At 49.1% G+C, this 14622-nt stretch overlaps 7 protein-coding genes across 7 annotated transcripts; 2 read left to right on the top strand and 5 right to left on the bottom strand.

Moving 5' to 3' along the window:
• Window positions 1-25: 25 nt before the first annotated feature.
• On the bottom strand, window positions 26-1524 carry N7503_004869 (PI-PLC domain-containing protein; the record flags this gene model as incomplete). The annotated part of the gene is made up of 3 exons (XM_057064416.1): window positions 26-249; window positions 304-903; window positions 963-1524. 3 exons carry the CDS (start codon window positions 1522-1524, stop codon window positions 26-28), a joined length of 1386 nt encoding a protein of 461 aa, XP_056922159.1.
• Window positions 1525-2237: 713 nt separating this feature from the next.
• On the top strand, window positions 2238-3369 carry N7503_004868 (SUR7/PalI family protein; the record flags this gene model as incomplete). The annotated part of the gene is made up of 2 exons (XM_057064415.1): window positions 2238-2682; window positions 2762-3369. 2 exons carry the CDS (start codon window positions 2238-2240, stop codon window positions 3367-3369), a joined length of 1053 nt encoding a protein of 350 aa, XP_056922158.1.
• Window positions 3370-3960: 591 nt separating this feature from the next.
• N7503_004867 (uncharacterized protein) lies at window positions 3961-4704 on the bottom strand (the record flags this gene model as incomplete). The annotated part of the gene is made up of 1 exon (XM_057064414.1): window positions 3961-4704. One exon carries the CDS (start codon window positions 4702-4704, stop codon window positions 3961-3963), a length of 744 nt encoding a protein of 247 aa, XP_056922157.1.
• Window positions 4705-5655: 951 nt separating this feature from the next.
• On the bottom strand, window positions 5656-7269 carry N7503_004866 (uncharacterized protein; the record flags this gene model as incomplete). Its single annotated transcript, XM_057064413.1, has 1 exon — window positions 5656-7269. One exon carries the CDS (start codon window positions 7267-7269, stop codon window positions 5656-5658), a length of 1614 nt encoding a protein of 537 aa, XP_056922156.1.
• A 660-nt stretch (window positions 7270-7929) lies between these two features.
• On the top strand, window positions 7930-9427 carry N7503_004865 (WD40 repeat domain-containing protein; the record flags this gene model as incomplete). The annotated part of the gene is made up of 4 exons (XM_057064412.1): window positions 7930-8021; window positions 8086-8107; window positions 8213-8708; window positions 8768-9427. Exons 1-4 carry the CDS (start codon window positions 8000-8002, stop codon window positions 9425-9427), a joined length of 1200 nt encoding a protein of 399 aa, XP_056922155.1. The 5' UTR covers window positions 7930-7999.
• Window positions 9428-9800: 373 nt separating this feature from the next.
• Window positions 9801-11011, bottom strand: N7503_004864 (dynein light chain Tctex-type family protein). The gene is made up of 5 exons (XM_057064411.1): window positions 10801-11011; window positions 10531-10595; window positions 10400-10438; window positions 10263-10337; window positions 9801-10207 (listed from the first exon to the last, which is right to left on the bottom strand). The coding sequence occupies exons 1-5, from the start codon at window positions 10883-10885 to the stop codon at window positions 9923-9925; spliced, it is 549 nt and encodes a 182-aa protein (XP_056922154.1). The 5' UTR covers window positions 10886-11011; the 3' UTR covers window positions 9801-9922.
• Window positions 11012-12325: 1314 nt separating this feature from the next.
• Window positions 12326-13417, bottom strand: N7503_004863 (uncharacterized protein; the record flags this gene model as incomplete). The annotated part of the gene is made up of 1 exon (XM_057064410.1): window positions 12326-13417. One exon carries the CDS (start codon window positions 13415-13417, stop codon window positions 12326-12328), a length of 1092 nt encoding a protein of 363 aa, XP_056922153.1.
• Between the last annotated feature and the right edge of the window lie 1205 nt (window positions 13418-14622).

Raw genomic sequence — 14622 nt, 5'->3', positions numbered from 1 at the left:
AACAAAATCGTAAAGTCATTTCAGATCAAACCACGGACAGGAAGAGCTGCACACCGGCTGCCACCAGCAACATCGTTGAGACGGTGACAGCGGACATGCCAGGAACGGCAGCAGATGCGGTTCCGCAGCAGGACTGGTTGTTGTAGGTGACATTGTTCATCTCCGCGGCGACCTCAAAAACGGAGCCATTGAAGTTGCCGTCGTTGTAGTAATCAACAAGAAGGAAGTTCGGGGGACGGTCCCATTTGGCTACAAATAATGTTAGAATCATGTGATATCCACGGGATTAGGGTGAAAGCTTACCAGAGCAGTTCCTTGCCATCTTACCCAGACTACCATAGCCACTAACCGCGTTGGTCTCATTGAGCACAGCAGAGTTGGGAATAAGCAGATCAATGGAGCCGAGATTCAACTCGATGTTCAGGTTGTGGTTGGCCATGTACATGCGGTTCTTTGCCTGTACCTGAGTAATACCGGGTGGGCGCTGCGCAGTGCAAGGGAATGCCCGACTGGTGGGCGAGAAGGGGGTTTCCCAGATCTGGGAGAACTCGTCCATCAGCCACGGGTAGGCGGTTTGGTTGGCCTGGTAATCCATAAAGATGACAGCGCGCTTGCCAGTGATAATCATCTCGGAGAGAGTCGGCCAGTCATCCAGGGCCATTGGGATCTTCGACGGTGTGTAGACGTAGTCGTATAGACCGGATGATTTAATCGGGTCCACGAAGTGGCTTGGCGAGACATAGTCGTAGTTACCCATTAGGAGAGTTACGACATCGTATGGGTTGTTGCGGATCCACTCGGTCACCGTGGTGAGGTAAGCCTCCAAGGTACCAACATCGAGCATCGAGCAGGAGGTATGACAAAGTTCCATCGTACCATTCTGGTTGTGGACCTGGAATTGCACTAAGAGGAGGTTAATTGAGACATTTCGACACACAACGACGTATCAGATTGGAACTTACGCATGCGAACACCATCGTCCAGTTGGTATTTCACAGTGAAATCCTGGTTGGCGGCAGCATTGCCCTTACGCACGAACGGGCTGTTGTGCGCAGCAACCATGGTGATGTTGGAGTAACTGCGCCCGCAATACTCGGCGTAGCTGTTGCATGGTCGGGTATTGGTGGCCACGGCCGTCGATGTGCTTGAGGTGGTCGCAGTTGCATTCATACTAGAATTGCCGAGGGTGGTGGTCCCGGCACCTCCGACCAGGACTGTGACGGAGTTGTGGGTGGTTGTAACGACGGTGCCATTGCCGGTTGTCGTCGCGGAGGAGTTCTGAGTGATGGTGGAGGTGAGCTGATCCCCGTCGGCGAGGGTGATTGTCGTGCTGTAAACCTCGTAACTACCCGTAGGTACGGCGGCACTGGCGTCCGTTACCGTGGTCGCATCGCTCAGGGCCAGGGACGAGGAGGTGGTGGTCGAATCAGAGGATTCAGAGGATGAAGATGAGGAAGTAGATGTGGAGGAATCTTCGGCCCAGGCCACTCCAGCGAGGAGGGCAAGCGCTAGTGACCAGCGCATGGTGTGTGTTGGTTGATTATAGCAAAAGTTCGGGGAAGGGAAGAAGGGAGATCCAACATTATGTTCTCCAAGGCTTAACCCCCAAAACCCCCGAAACCCTTTTTCCTAAGTTCTGATTTGCCAAGAAATAGACCAGGGTTTAAGTGGGATCTGGTGGAGTTGTGGTGGAGTTGCCAGTACCAAATTGACTTAGATGACGTCCTCCGCCACAGGTGCTAGCTCGATTAACCAATAATAGGTTTTAGCGATGAATTCGAAAGAGGCCAGAACGGGAATCAATGATAGAATATTCATCCGGATGTTAATCAGTGCTGCCTGATAATGAGGCTACACAAGGACGAGTCATGCAGCACCATCCATGGGGCAGTAAATCCTCAGGAATCAGCTTATGCCAAAGATACAATTCCACACCCTATTTTCGGCACAACTAAAAGAATGCAAAGCCCCTTGATCCGAGTCGGCTTTGCATGATCGGCGCGGCTAGACAAGCTAGTGTGCCCTCGGACGATCACACGGGATTGGGATGTGGATCAGATTTGGTGTACAGTAGACGCCCCTAAAGTTAAAAATTTATTCCCCCCTGCCAACTGTGCCAGCACAACGTCATCTTTGGTGCGTCTTAGCTCCCCAAGACATTGGGTTTTGGACATTTCCACATCAAACTTCTCTTCACCACATATTCCTTTTCCTTCTCTCAACACCCTCAATCTGTCATGACTGATGGGACAGAAGCTCCCAATGCCAGGCGTAGGCTGCCGTTCTTCCGCAGTGCCCGGGCCCAGCCCGCCCAGCCTATCGCCCGACGCCGCCAATCGACGGTCCACTGGCATCGTGGCATTCGTTCCTTGTTCTACCTAATCGCCTTTATCTTCTGCCTTTTGGTGGAGATCGGAACTATCTCCAACAAGCCCGTTTTACGCGACACCTACTTTCTTTACCTCGATCTTTCCAACATTATCCCCGTTTCGGTCCCCAATGCCGTTTTGATCAACTCCATCGCTCGGTCCATTGGTCTGCACGATTTCTACCAGGTTGGCTTGTGGAACTTTTGCGAGGGGTATGACGATGAGGGAATTACACACTGCTCTACGCCGGAGACATTGTACGCCTTCAATCCCGTCACGATCATCATTAATGAACTATTGGCGGGCGCTAGTAGTATGTCTTCTTTCATCCCCCCCCCCGAAAACCTTAGGGGATGATATTCGAGCTCCAAAACTAATTAGTTGCTGCCTAGTTGCACTGCCCTCCGACATCACCAGCCCACTCAAGCTCGCCCGACTCGCATCACGATGGATGTTCGGAATTTTCTTAGCAGCGACAGTCTTGAACTTTGTGATGATTTTCGTTAGCCCTCTAGCGGTCTCCTCCCGGCCGCCACAAGCGATTAAGTACCTGGTCGGCAAGGATCAATCCATTGGCACTAACGGAGATCCGGGCCGCATGCCCCACCGCCGTCGCACTTTCATTTGGCTGCGCTCTTTGCCATTCCTCGTCATCACTTTTTTCGCGGCGCTGCTGACCATCGTGGGATCCGTCGTCGCGACAGTCATGTTCATCATTTTCGCCAATGTCTTCGAAAATGCGGATCCCAGCTTGAACATCAAGGCCCACATCGGCAAGCAGATGTTTGCATTCATGTGGATCGCTTCGGCTTTTAGTCTGTTTGGCTTCATTATTCAATTTGGCGACTGCTGTGCGGCTTGTTGTGGCGGCCGGAAGGCGCGCAAGAAGCTTAAGCAGGATGGAATGGTGATGCGGGAGAAGTCTCCGCATAGTAGTGGGGACTCCCCTGATGGACATGTTCAGCAACATTATGAACCGCACGCCGTTACTACGGATTAATTGGCAAGTTTCTGGAAGTAATTTTGGGGTTTCTTATCCGGTTAGGCCGGCTATCTACGTTTAGCTTGTGGATATTTTGTCGATCTACGATGTGGACGATTCGTTATACCTGGTCAGGTTGATTTTTTTTTCATTCTGTGATTTTTGTTCACGATACAGTTCGTCATGATTCATATAGATAAAATCATAGTATCTATACATATTCAATATTTAGAATTTTTCAATATATGAGATTTACCGTCAAATTTAAAAACTCATGGTCTTCATAGGGTTACTGGCACGTATAATACTTCGAACTTTGGAAGCACAAGCCCAAGCCAGCCTATCTGCGATCAGCTCAAGGTAAAATATCCTTGAATTTGATTTATTGGGAACAAAAAATAATACATATGCTTCTCGAATCTTGAGCGCAGCAGGTATGTCCGAACATGTGAACCACTGACAAAGAAGCCCTAGACACATGTTGCCCTTCATACCTCGCCGCATACATCCAACCCCACAAACATCCCAAAAAAATGCTCCTAATGACTCCGACAAAAGAAAAATAAGGGTATCATCATAGCACGTTCGTAGTCACCTTCACTTCCAATCTCATGCATCCCAGCGCGGAATGAACTCAACCTCCATTTCCAGATCTTCCGAAAACCCAGCCAAGATCTCCTTGCGCAAATCAGCCCAGCGTAATTCGGTCGAACGGCGCACCAGAATAACAACACATGGAGTACATGCCTTTTGATGCCATCCCACATCGGCGAATTTGACTGGTGCACTGCCAAGGTGAGGTTGAACCACACCACGAATCCATTCCTTGCGCTCATTAAAAGCTTTGTGGGCCGGATGACTGGATGGGACGTCGAAGAACAGTGGATTCCAGCGGAGTCGAGGGTTGTAGATATCAACACGAACGTCTTCACAGCCGATGTTATCAAGAGTCTTCTGCATCTTGAGCATCACAGGAATCAGAGCATCGGGACGAACAATCTGTCCGAGAAACCGGATTGTAAGAAGCTTCTGAGGTGGCTGGTTGGAATATCGCTCTGCTGAAACAATGGCGACAGTGACAAGGCCTTGATTGTGAAGGCCTCCGATCCAGAGCTGTTTAGCGATATCAGACTCCATAGGCTCAATGTCTCTGACAAGGTTAGGGTCGAACAGAAGCTTGAGTGGATGCGGCCAGGCAGGTTGGAGCGTTGTGGCACGGTATGGATCAATGGTGGCATTGTAGTTTTCCACGGTCATGTTGGAATAGGCTCTTTCGGTTTCACGGACTCGCTTGCGAAAGTAGAACGCTGTCTCAAATTCATTCTTGGTCAACGGGGGGTCGACGGCATTCATCGCAGTGTTTCCGGACGTGCTGATCTCTGTGTGTGCAATGTTCAGTGGGAAAGGTTTGCAGTCAAACGAATGAGCCTCTGAATCTTACGAGCTGGCATATTTATGCTTGGACATGTCGTGATCGTGGGTGAAGTAGAATGAGCTCTCCAGGAGTCGTGAAGCTCGGGTGTGATTGCACTTCTGTAGCCATTTATCGTGAATACCATCGTTTGGAGGCGCGTTGCGATGGAATAGGTGAGCCAAGTCAGTCTTCAGGCTTGCTAAGGTTAGAAGTGAATGGATTCACCAAACTGGCAATGGTGTGTCTAACCAAGATCTGGGAGTTAGATCAAGACGTGAATTCTTGAGATGCTAAGTCCAAGATGAGCAAACAAGCCCAAAATGCAAAATATAATATATTTATTGAGCAACCACGCAAATCAAACGGCATTGCAATTGATGTCTTCAGCCTTCCTGTACAGGCTTCTAATAGTCTTTAGTATCCATCTCAAATCAGCAAAATGTCTCAGTCATCATGATTTTAACATGCTTTAATAATTAGAATCATGCCTGCTTGACTTCACTGAGAAGAGGACGGTTCAAATTGGTCAATAGTATTGTACTTGAACAAGAGACCCTTTTCCGCGACTTTTTGAGGAGGCATCCTGTTGCGTTTTTGTGAACTTCGTAGGCCGCGATGTGGCTTTCGAACTTCTCCAAACGTGGTTAAGGTGGGGGGAAAAGGAAGTGAATAAAGGTAGAAACAGATGGCATGGAAGAAACTAGAGATTGGGCTCCAAATGCATCAATTACCTCGGAGAGGGCAGAAAACAAACGCCGGCAAGGGCTATAGTACCAACCAAGATACTAATTACCTTCAGAGAAATTCAGATGCAACGGGACGAGAAGGAAAATAGCGCAGGAGAGAAAAAGATAAAATAACGATACGAACGCTCAAACTAAAAATGACTATTAGAATTTGCTCAGCTCTTCGTCCATCATGTTGGCAAGTTCTTCATCTGTAGGCTCGTAGGCCTCCTCGTAGGCGTCAGCAGCCGTCACGGCCTTCTTGAATTGCCCTCCAAGGGCGAGTCGAACTACATTTTTGGCTTCGACGATCTGGGAACACTCGGCAAAAGAGACCTTACCGAGGCGGCCTTTGACAGGTGGGTTCATCTCCTCGAAAACGCGTGACTTGGCATCACTGGTGGTCTCGGAGTTGTGAAGCCAGTCCATTTTCTTGTTCCTGAATTGACGGTGAAATTCGATTAGCGAGTTATCCTTGGGCAAAGAGTTGTTTCCTTGGAAATTGTTTTCTGGTGAGCGGGTTCCTTGGGCACTCACGGGTTCTGTGTGGATGTCGGTAGTCAGATCAATCACTTGATGGGCATCCTGGGGAAATGCTGGGGGACAGTGGGCAGCAGGTGGTGGGTTTGTCGATGTGTTTGCGTTTCGGGAAGTGGGTGGATTGGGAGGTGCTTGTTGGAGAACAGGCAGGGCGGTGTTTGCTGCTTGCTGGCGAAGAGCGGGTGGGTAGGTAGGTGTCGTATGGAATGGAGCAGACTGTTCATACTGGCGGCGCATATCATCATGTTTCTGAGCAAGTTTGCTGTATTGTTCGGCAAGTACTGCATATCTGGTTCTCCAGATTTCAATCTCAGAGGCCTCTTTGTTCTTTGCAAGTGTCAGGAGGCGACGCATGGTGGCAATCTCGGATTTCATTTTGTCAATACCCAGCAAACCGGTAACGGGGTCAATCTGGGTATACTGGAGCAAACCCTTCTGGAGCTTGTTGCGTTCGGCTGTGACAGTAGCCGCTCGTTGTTTGTGCAGAGCAATGCGCTGGTTCATCATTTCGTTGCTGAGTTGTACCACTTTCGGATGCATTGCTGGGGTCGAAGGGTTGTATCCAACTCGCTGATATGGTGAAAGATGATCGGCCTTGGGAGGGCAACGTGAAGTTACCTCATTAGTTGAAAGCGCCGCCATCTGAGATGAGCCAATTTCAAACTTGTCCTTGGAAGCAATACTAGCCGGGGTCGGAGATGAGACCGCAGGCACAACATGGGAGGAAATGGGACGAGGGGGCTTCATGGTCACAGGGGTTGGGGCAATGCCCGACACTGTGGGCATGACGAGAGGAGCTCGGACAACAATTGATGGCTCATGCGATTGAGTAGAAAGGTTTTGCCTCTTGGGTGTTTGACGGGCTTCTTGAAGGTGCATGCCATCTCCCTCAAATGTTAGACCGAAAGTTCTCTTGTTGGAGGTGGCGGGCAGCTTGGTAACAGTGTTGGGGGAACTTGAAGTTTGACTGAAAAGACCATCAATGCCTGCAAGCTCATCCGCAGTCAGTTGAAATCCCTCGAGTGGATCAAAGCCCAAGGGTATTTCCGTGCCGAAGTCCAGGCTGTTGTCGATGGCGATGTCGTTGACATCGCCAATGTCATCGTCACTGACAGTCGATGGGGAACGGCTTCCGAATAATGATGACAGCTGAGTTTCGTATCCATTGGAATGCGTAAGTTCCGGATCAGCATCAGCAGAGCTATTGCTCTCAAATACAGGAGATGCACAGCGATTCATGGTTCTGTTCATGTTGAGACAATAAGAAACAATGGGTCCGCAACAAAAATTTATGGTGAATAGATTGGCAAAGACGAATGACAGAAGGCAAACCGAGAAGGAAAGAAACGAATCAGGAGGAGGGTGGTAGAAGAGGAAGAGGAAGAGAGGGAGGCAGATCCATGGTGAATTAGTAGCAGGGCATGATCAAGTGAATGATAACCACCAAGCCAGGGTTTGAGTGAATGACAGTCCCCCAAGCGCTTTCTCCAGAGAATCCCAATTCATACACGAAAGGAGACGAAGGCTAGGGCTCGATGAGTGAATGCAGTTGTTATTCAAGTGAATGCAATACAGGTCAACTTTTTTTTGTTTACGGTCAGTTTCTGCCAGTCAAAAAACCGATCTTCACTTGCTCTCTCCTTCACTTTTGCTCTTATCTCTTCTTATCGTTTCCACCGCCCTTTTATCTAGCAACGCTTATTTGTCGAAGCTTCAGATCGCTATCGCACGTGACGATGGTCCATATCTGACCGCCTTGTAGGTCACATGACCTCCAAGGCAGAAACCCCGGCCCTTCAGGCTCCGCGTTGGCCTTTGGTTGCAGCTCCAACTCCGCCTTCCGATCCCACGTCGGGTGCTTCCAGATCGTGTCTTGCCCCCAGTGACCTATTTAAGCCGACAACATATCCCAGTAGCCTGTCTTACGCTCAGGGGCTTTCATAGAAAAATATACAGGATTCACCAGAACATGAGTGTTATCCTCTGCACAGGTAAGTCCCCAAGCTCCCCGCATTCCGAGTCGAGTCCAATCTAATGAGTGTTGGCGCATCGCAGCGGGGTATGATCATACCATCCGGTAAGCTTCAAGCTCTCCACATCCTAATACCCCTTTCTGGCATCCTAGCCATGTGCCAATGCCAATCTCTGAATAATATCAAGAGCTAATCTTGTTCCGGATCAGCTTCTGGGAAGCCCTATCCGGCATTTGTTCACGAACCATTCAGCACCCTGACTCGCAGGTCAATCGCCTGTGCATCACCCCTGATAAGAGATTCCTTGCCGCTGCGGGTCACAATAATGTCAAGCTCTTCGACATCAAGTCCACTAACCCCAACCCTGTGATGACCTTCGAAGGTCACACAGGCAACATCACGGGAGTCGCATTCCACTGCGAAGGGAAGTGGATGGTCACCAGCTCTGAGGACGGGACTGTAAAGGTCTGGGATACTCGTACCGGTAGCCTGCAACGCAACTACGTCCACCGAGCTGCCGTCAATGACGTCGTCATTCACCCCAACCAGGGGGAGCTGATCAGTGGTGATCGTGCTGGTATGGTCCGCGTTTGGGATCTAGGCGAGAGTGTATGCACACATCAGTTGATTCCAGAGGATGACACTGCTGTTCTTAGTGTAAGCGTTGCCAGTGATGGGTCGTTACTCTGTGCAGGAAACAAAAAGGTATCGCCATTTCCCCAGATTTGTCCCATGGAATTCTCTAACGGTTTTCTCGCCTATAGGGTAACGTCTACATCTGGCGCATGGTCCAGACTGAAGAGTCGACTCGAATTATTCCTATTTGCACATTCCAGGCCCACAAAGATTATCTCACTCGCGTCCTTCTGTCTCCAGATGTCAAGCACCTGGCAACATGCTCTGCCGATCATACTGCCAAGGTGTGGAACCTGGACCCGGAATACGCGCCTGCCAAAGTTGCCATCAAGGAATGGAATGAGAAGCAAGCCCAGAAGGCCACAATGGAAGACCAAACCGAGCCCACTGCGGAAGCGGTCCAGGCGCAACAAGGGGCTGAACTGATGAACCAAGCACGCGATCTACTGCGTATCTTCGATACCCCAGCGCAAGACCGCGAATTGCTTCGAATCTCAGACAACGCCCCACGTACGGAAACCCCTCAGCAAACTTTCACTCCTCAGCCCGATGGCCCACCCATGGATCCGGCAAATGGCACTCTCTTCCTGGAGACCACCCTCGCCAACCACCAGCGTTGGGTTTGGGACTGTGCTTTCTCCGCTGATTCTGCATACCTCGTCACTGTATCAAGTGACCACTATGCCCGGCTGTGGGAACTGAGCTCTGGCAGCATCATTCGCCAGTACAGTGGCCACCACCGTGGCTCAGTATGTGTTGCGCTGAACGACTACTCTGAGCCCCGATGAGAGCCTTTACGTGGATCAAGGGGTTTCAAGGTTTTCATTTCAAATTCATAGCATGGCGTCAGTTGGGCTGGAAGGCGTGGGTCGATTTTCTGTTCTTTCGATGTTTTTTTTCTATTCACGATCTACTGAGATACCATTACCCGAGGACAAGTCCTTCGGGTGTATTCTTTTCTGGAGTTTGAATCGATTTCATCATGAAATCAACTCGTATACTCTAGGTTCCTTTTTTCTTTATTTATTTTTCCTGTGCAGGGGATATACACTACGTTCTACACTTCATTGTAGCAATCAGAGTAAATGTACCTGATATTGGAAACACTAATACCTCCATCGCTCAACTGAAAAAGCATAGAAGACGCACTGCAAATCCTCCACGCAAAATTGGCTCATATAACTGCATAACCAAAAGAACAAAGGATAAATCAAGAATATGGTATGTGATCCCTCAATTTATCAATCTTAAGACACAAAGAGAGCCCCGGGAACTTTATTCATTTAAACAACCGCAAACCAAGTCACACTGACCACAACGTCGAGCCCCCGTTCCTCAGCACCGGGGTACTTGAATGTCCACATACCATCCCGGTTGACGTCCCAGAAAGCTCCAGACGCGGAGTGCATACCGCGCTTACCAGCGTTGTTCTGTGCGCCCTCGGCGGCAGCGGACTTGTCAATGACGCCCTGTTGAACGATGGTGCTGTTCACGGTGAAGCGGTAGGGAGCTGGGGTGGTAGAGTCGGAGGGAGCAGTAGCGGCGATAAGAGCCTTGAGGACAGTGTTCTAGTAGCCATGCGGTTAGAGTTGTGCGCGAACAACTGTAATCGGGGTTATTTACAATGATCTGGGAGTTCCATTCGCCGACGTTGGCGTGCTCGTATTCGGTGGTGTGCTTCAACGCCGCATCGCAAGCCTACATGAAACGTTAGTGGTTGGTTTTGGGTCTCCTGGGGTCGGAATTATAATGCGACGTACCTCGGAGGTGATCTTGGTCAGCTCCGGGATGGGGATGGGCTGGCGATAAGAGTATTAGCCACAAGCTAGTACATCTGGCGATCATTGAATCTAATGCGAGAGAATCAAGCTGTCGCAATGATTCTACATACCGACGAAGGTGCGGAGCCGTCAACAGCCATTATAGTGGTTATGTGCGGGTGGTGATAGTTGAGCGCTAAGTAGATCCGACTTGTCAGTTATAGATCCCTTCATATCGTAGTATTAAGTATCTTGGCACTCGTTGCGCGCGACTTCAATGTTGAGGATTGCTGGTATGGCGCGCTCTCCGTGCATTGCGGGGAGTTGGGCAATTGCCACCTGGGCAGTCCACGGAGGTAGAGGAATGAAAGTCTGGCTTGACAGTTCGTCGAGACACTCACAGCTGATATTTCGGGTCACACTGAATGACCAAGTCTGGGAATGTGTGAGGGCCGGGGAAGACTGATTGTTTTGGGTGAGTGGCATCACCGCGTGGGCGCTGCGGGTTCTGGTTGGTTGACCGGGGTTAGCGTGGGGCTTAGATAATCGTCGGTGATTTGTAGATCTTCTGAGCTCTGGAACCTTGAAACCTTGGATTCAATAAACCGAGAAATTAAAGGAAGACTTGGAGAATGAGGCCATTGTGAAGATGTTCTTGACTCTTGAAGAAGTTTTGGTGGAGATGGATCAGAGATTCCAGGGATCTATTTTCAAATTTGAAAGCAGGTGGTGAGATCCTGCTAGCCAAATATATACAATGCTGTGCAAATGTAACTTACATATTCATCACAATACACCTGGGCATCTGGAATCTCTTCATCAAAGAAGAATAACCAAAGTTCTATTACGAAACTATGCTCCTTAGATATGGGAGTTGGTTGGTCAAACCTTAACTTAGTTACGTTGCTCCTTCCAACATCAGAAGTTTGGCTCTTTGCCATCTACTCACACATCCAACTCGGTGCCAATCACAAAACTGATCCCAAGTGCTTGAACACACCGTTCTTCCTTTGAGCTCCAAGGTATGCCCTCATTGCTGTCATTCTTGCATGAAGCTGATGAACCCGAATATCCATACCAAGACAAGCAACCTCTAAACCCTAGACCTCTCGAGGTCAAAATGTTCGATCTGACGCTGGATTGGCAACTGATTCTCATCAACCTCTCCATTCTATCCATTGTATGCCAAGTACGTTTTCGATCCACAAGCTTATCCTGGAATGTGACTGACCTCGAAGACCTGGATAATGTCTTGGAGAATCGATCGATTGGAACGCAACTTCGCCCAAAGCCGCGACATCGAGCGGGCTGCAAATGACCAGGAATTATCATCCTCGGTTCCACCTGCAGATCCGAAGATATGATATGCCTTTTGATAAGGAACTGCGACGCTACCGCCCTCTTTCCCTTCACGGTCAATTTTCTTCCCTCCCCACTGCCATTATATGTGATACTCATGGCAACCCAAACCAAGGCCATGCAGACTGGAATATGTCGGAGACTCTTATGATGGCCAGATCCTACGGTGATATTTATTGGCCTGCCATCGAAGATATGTATCGAAGATTATTACTCCAATGAAGTTTGCTACAGTTAGATCGAAAATGGAAACCATCGATAAATTCTGATATAGAAACAAACGCCTGAAATCGCATATCACAAAGACAAAATCCATGGTCCAGCCACGGCTCTAAGGCATAGTATCTCGCAAGCAAGGGGAGATGATGGTATTCAACCAAAAAAGAAACAAGAAAGGAAAAGGAGCTGCCACAAAAATATGATATAGCAGAGCAGCAAGAAGAGAATGGGTCAAGATACTGGTCGCTAGACGCATTGAGAAAAAGAGTCAAGGAGAGTGAGGGCATGACCTAGCAATCATGCCAACTTTTGCTTAGCCGAGCCCGGCCTATAGCGACCTGGGCCAGCTTAGATAGAGATAGCATCAGGCTCCTTCAAAGTCAAGGCGACAGGCTGCTCCAAAATAACCATAGGTCCAGCCACGACGCTGTCTTCAGTGGGGGCATCCTTCTTATCCGCGATGTTGACAATGATAATACCAGAGGCGACGTCGATCTCCTTAGGAATTGTCACAATACCCTTCTGCCAGTCATACGGAACGCTGATAGTGTTGACACCATGGTAGAAAACAGCATAGTACTCCTTGCCAGTCTGGAACTTGGGCTGGTTCGCAGACTGGTAGAAATAAGGCTGGATCTGCGACCCAGGGGTAGCAGTGGTTCCATTTGCCCAGAACACCATCTGCGGCAGATTCTGACGGGGAGACGGGTATTCAGGGTTCTCAGATGGACAGGAAGTCACGAAGGAGTTTGTCATATCCAATATTTGGTTGGCATAGGGGTAGGTAGTATCTGAGGGACCGGAGAATGGGCTGACTTTCCAGTTCTCGATCAGGGACCAAGTATTATGGCGCGCTTCGACTTGGCCGATTGCCATCAGTGTGGCACGGGAGACGTTGAGATCGGCTTGGAGCTGGAGGCCGGTCAGGAAGGCCTGGCTGGCGACTTCGATGTAGACCTGGAGAGCGAGGAACTCCAGTGCGTTGTCTCCGAAACCGAAGGAGTATTTGCAAGGGCCAGGCTTTAGGGAATTGTTGGAGATGTTGTCCTGGAAGATGCGGGCGTGGCCGGCTTCATTGTTTCGAATTTCTCGGATACGTTCGTAGGTGGTGTTGGGGAAACCGATTTTGGTAAAGGAGGAAGTGTTAAAAGTCTCGACGGCTTGCTGGTAGAATGTGTAGATGACCCATTCCGCTGCAAGTAGATTTTGGAAAAGAAGATCATCCTGACCAGGCTCTCCGGTTCCTGTGGCGTTGATGACCTGGGTATATTTGGATGCAAGTGGTGTTTGCTTTCCAGTGTAGGTGGTAAATAGGGCAGATTCACCAGGAACTGCGTTTTCTGCACTTTTGAGGAGAGCTTGTTCTGTGGCTCCTTTGGAAGATGCCAGGACTGGAAGCATGACTGCCATAGAGGCAATGAGAGTGGTAGAGAGACGCATGATGGATGATCTAGTGAAGAAGAATCGCGATGGAATGGAATGAAAGACAGAGTAGAAAACAGAAACCAAGATCCTTATATTCTACAAAACTTGAACCTTGTCGTTTTATAGAACCAGAATTAGCCCCTTTGCCTAGTCTGAACTCTGAAGGCTCTTGGCATTCTGGGGCGAATAATTATTAATATATGCATTTATTCCGATAGGGTAGGTATGTCGCGCTGGCCCCGGCACACCAGACTATGAGACATTCTCAGATTAGTCCTGATCTACGGCCAGCTAGGGTAAGAGATACGAGGAAGCTGCAGCCAATGATACGGCCACTACGTCGGATTGAAACCCCTGAGTGATTTTGTATGACGTAGAGCACAACAACTTTGCTGGGATCAGTTATTGGAAAATAAGGCCACCCAGTCGATCAAACAACCAAAACATAAACAAATGAACAAATGAAGTATTCAAAGATATGCGCCTTAGCAGCTTGTAAGTTGTAAATCGACTGCGCAAATAGAAATCATAGACCTTTAGACCCCTATCTAGTATCAACTTAACGACTACATAGTATTGAAGCTCTTGTCAAATGTCAGTCCGTATACTAGCGTGTGCCTTGTATCTCCATCTCGACCCCGCCGATGTCAGCCATAGAATTATCTCCAGAGCAGCTGGCATTACGGGAACCCCCGGGGGCCCACTGCAGCCCCGGGGGCCCTAGCTTCCAAGCCGCATGAAATACCCCCACAAGAACATCTAATCGATCTCCTCAAGTGAGGGTCCTAAAAATAAATGTCTCGGCGGGGGTAGCCTCCAAACAAATTAAAATTGAAGTTCAAAAAAAGAAAACAGTATACTGGCCAAGCCCTTGGTTTATCTTGGCTGGACTCGGCGGGAAGTGTATATTCCCCAATTGAGGGCAGACTGCAGATTCGAACATAAGAAGGGTTTCCGAATTGTGAGTGCTTAAATAAATTCAAGTCTATCTGCTCAGCTAAATAAGGGTCTATATGGGGGGGGGGGGGGGCAAGTCTGTGCGTCAACAATCGGGGTATGATCAGTGCGTTAGCTGTCCTGTGAGTTCTATGAAGGTATTCTGGATATTAAAATTACCACCTGCTTCCACGCAATCCCCACACTCGTAAGTGTTTATGCCAAGGCTTTGGAAAGCACAACGCCAAGCCACTGCCGAACTTGGATTGCTCGGCCCGTTCAAA

This window comes from Penicillium pulvis (assembly GCF_028828015.1).
Source record: "Penicillium pulvis strain IBT 33274 chromosome Unknown contig_23_segment0_segment0, whole genome shotgun sequence".
Lineage (NCBI taxonomy): Eukaryota > Fungi > Ascomycota > Eurotiomycetes > Eurotiales > Aspergillaceae > Penicillium > Penicillium pulvis.
This window is presented reverse-complemented; position numbering and strand designations above follow the sequence as displayed.

Excerpts from the sequence above, each read along its gene's own strand:
- N7503_004864 (XM_057064411.1), bottom strand. The coding sequence starts at position 10,885 with ATGCCACTCACCCAAAACAATCAGTCTTCCCCGGCCCTCACACATTCC. Across the intron at positions 10,439-10,530 it reads ACGGCTCCGCACCTTCGTCG|CCCATCCCCATCCCGGAGCT; the intron begins GTATGTAGAATC and ends TCTTATCGCCAG. Across the intron at positions 10,208-10,262 it reads AATGGAACTCCCAGATCATT|AACACTGTCCTCAAGGCTCT; the intron begins GTAAATAACCCC and ends CATGGCTACTAG.